We start from the raw sequence: 3,343 nt of genomic DNA, 5'->3' as shown, positions 1-3,343 counted from the left end.
TTGAGGTAGCTAGCATTGTCCATTTTCTATCGCTAACCCTTTTTTTTATTATTATTATTTTGGTAAATCATTTATTGACGTTTTATTTGGCATATTTTTTCCAGCGGCGTTGATTATTTGTCAAAGGGAGAAAGAGCAGAGAAGAGCGAGTAAAATAAACGTCAACAGCATGCATAACAAAAGTAGGACGCTCGAAAAAACAGGTTCTATGCAAGTAGAACCATCTTATTCAACAACAAAATCTTATAGTATTACATCAACCAGCGTCTTGCTAGCTTGTCTTATTCATTATTTCTTCATCCCTCCTTCCAACTCTTCAAAAGCTGATCCTGCAACCAAAAATCATACCAATAATCAAATAAATATCGTAAAGGAGCCTGTTTTCCCGGGACACCAGGTTCGACTCTGGAAAAAAAAACTTATCGTAAGAGTTGCATCAACTTACGCTTCACAGTTGGTAGTCCTCGAAATGGGGATATCCAGGGTAACTTTACACATAGCTGGAAGAGCTTGAGCTACTTCATCTTTCAAAGTCGGGTATCGCTGAGCCGCCGCCTTGAGACAGTTGCAAGAATCACGCTTGTCCTGAGGGGTTACACTGATATCCTTAATACTCTGCACCCCTTGACAACACTTTGGCGTGGGAGTGCCTCCTGCAGTAAGATAAGGCACGCACGGTACTAAAAATGAGTCCACTTTCCCGCAGTCTAGAGCAGCCTCAGCCGTAGCCATAATGGCTATCAATGCGATCACTGATATGATGGCTCCCTTCATCTTGTTTGCGGATTTTGATGTATGAGCTAGCTGAGTACTTGGTTGTGGTTTGAGAATTGAGATGATATGGTTTGTTCATCTCATGGAGGGTTTATATAGTGGTTTGGCGAGGGGTTGAGAGAGGAGTTTTGAATCGTTTTGGACTTGTTATTAGCTTTTTTACATCACTTTGCTGCAGAATGGGGCTGCGCAGCTTTATTAGTTTTTTTTTGGATGCCAAATTGTATCAGCAGTGATATCAGGTGGGGGTAGGGTTAGTTTCTATTTGATTTTATCTTAATATATAACTAGGGGAAAAGGCCGCGCTTCGCGGCGGCGTTATGAATTTTTTTTAAATTTAGACAAAAAAATTGTTTTAGCTACTTTCCCGTCAAACATAATACTAATAAAAAAATATTATTATTTAGGTAAAAATTAATTTGGGCCGCCCTCCCCTTAAACACAATACTAATAAATAATCTTTTTTATAAATTTTGATACGAAATAATATTATAATTTCATAAAAGTTATTTTCAGTCGTGTTCCCGTTAAACATATCTTCAATATATCTTATCGAAAATAAGAATTGTATATATTACTTTACATATCTTAAATATAAATTGTATTTTATCTATTATTATTAGTTTGAATAAATAAGAAAAAAATTGTATCATCTTTAGAATTCAATAAGAAATACTATTGTATCATCTTTAGAATTTAATAAGAAATACCAAATAAGAAAAAACTGTATCATCTTTAGAATTAAATAAGAAAAGAATTGTATTACTTTTAGAATTCTTGGACCTGATTTTTTGAATTATAATTATATTTTATCTCCGAAATTCAAGAAAATTTAGAAGACTGAATCGAACAATCCTAGAGACGCTCGCATCCTCCTTTATATATATATATTGATTGATTGATTGTTCAGCTGTAAAAGGAATAATTTAAAATGTTTTCTTTCATGCAGACAATTAATATGCAATCTCAAATTTTATATATTCTATAGACTTTAAAAGATTGAATCTGATTTTAATTTTTAATGTTTATTTTTATATGTTAATTCACTTTTTAGATAGAGTTTTTCATGGTTGGAATCGCTATCATGATTTAAATACAATACTTCAAAATCTCATAAATTTTGATGAGATTTTAAATATCTTAAAATATATTGTACCATCACACGAAATTCATCATTCTAGCAAGTCCAAAAAGAACCTATCCAACATTTGAAAATCATCATGACTTTAATATATTTCAAATGGTGACAAATAAATACCATTAATTCTTTAAGTATTATTTGAAATCATGATTGAATTTGATATCATTTCGTCACATAACTTAAAATCCTAATCGAATATCTCAGAATTCCAAAACATTCTTCAAAATCTGAATCAAATACCTTCAAATTTCACAAATAAAAAAATTCTTCCAAATTACAATTAAATCGTACGCCTTTAATTTTATTTTTTTATCACATGTACAAATCTTTTTTCTTATGAATGAGGACCCTGCCCAAGATATTACAAATGTAAACCAACCTACGGCCCTACTGTCCGTTACCAATCTAATACGAGTCCCCCTTTCTTGTTATGCATGCACCTCCAATTTTGTTCATTCGCACAATCTTTTTTGTCTTGCGTCTCTTATTATTTAATTTTCCCTTCCAACATTCGGAAATTTTGCAATATTCGAGTCTCCGTTTCTTGTTATACATGTACCTTCCAATTTTATTCATATGCTATATGCCCATCCTTTTCCGTCTTGCACCTTTTATTATTTAGTTTTTCCTTGGTTCGTCGAAGCAATGAGATTCGAAAAATTGAAGTTAGGGGATGAAATAAAAATCTATCAACTTGTCGAAGTTAGATTAATAGTACTTGTAGCTTCAAAATAAATAAATAAATAAAATGGTACTTGTCAATCATTTGTGACAAAAAAAAAATAGTACTTGTATCATATATAAACACAAACACATATATTATTTTGAATAATTATCCTCTTACTTCAATCATTATAGATTTTCATAATTCATGTATCGGTTTTTCTATGGTGTGCCCATGGGCACACAATAAGCACTAACTCCTATGAGTTTGGTGCATTTTTATTGGTCACCTAATCATAAGTAAGGATGGCTCCCCTGCATTTACATCAAGTCCACCAATCAAAATCCACCAAAACCATCAATTTTAGTGTATAATGTGTGCCCATGGGCACACACTAGACAAACTATATCAACCTATCTTTTTCTTTTTTAGTCGAGGATGGGTCATCTAGTTACGTTACAAGGCAAATAGAAGGTGAAACAGAAATTGTGCAGGCTTATCCTCATCATCACTTGAAATGGGATGGGATATATATCTTCTTTGTATCTATGCATGGAATCAGATGATGATGGCCGACGATGATGTTATTCATTCATTTATATGGCAAACAATTATAATCGCAAGTGACGTTTGGAGTTGCTTCACTTGGTGGGCTCAATCATTGTATTTTGTTTTCCCTTGTGGGCTAGCTTATTCATTGATTGTATGAGCTATGGGCTTTTAATTAGTTAAGTCCATAAACCTTCGGCAGAAATTTGTGTGAT

The 3,343-nt window shown here is 32.8% G+C and overlaps 1 protein-coding gene across 1 annotated transcript; it reads right to left on the bottom strand.

The window, feature by feature from the left end:
* Window positions 1-316: 316 nt before the first annotated feature.
* On the bottom strand, window positions 317-774 carry LOC108202375 (non-specific lipid-transfer protein 1). The gene is made up of 2 exons (XM_017370754.2): window positions 446-774; window positions 317-329 (listed from the first exon to the last, which is right to left on the bottom strand). Exons 1-2 carry the CDS (start codon window positions 772-774, stop codon window positions 317-319), a joined length of 342 nt encoding a protein of 113 aa, XP_017226243.1.
* Between the last annotated feature and the right edge of the window lie 2,569 nt (window positions 775-3,343).

The sequence above is a fragment of the Daucus carota genome, chromosome 9 (assembly GCF_001625215.2).
Source record: "Daucus carota subsp. sativus chromosome 9, DH1 v3.0, whole genome shotgun sequence".
Lineage (NCBI taxonomy): Eukaryota > Viridiplantae > Streptophyta > Magnoliopsida > Apiales > Apiaceae > Daucus > Daucus carota.
The sequence above is the reverse complement of the archived record's forward strand: the minus strand, read 5'-3'. Positions and strand labels throughout refer to the sequence as shown.

Coding starts and splice junctions, on each gene's coding strand:
- LOC108202375 (XM_017370754.2), bottom strand. CDS start 774: ATGAAGGGAGCCATCATATCAGTGATCGCATTGATAGCCATTATGGCT.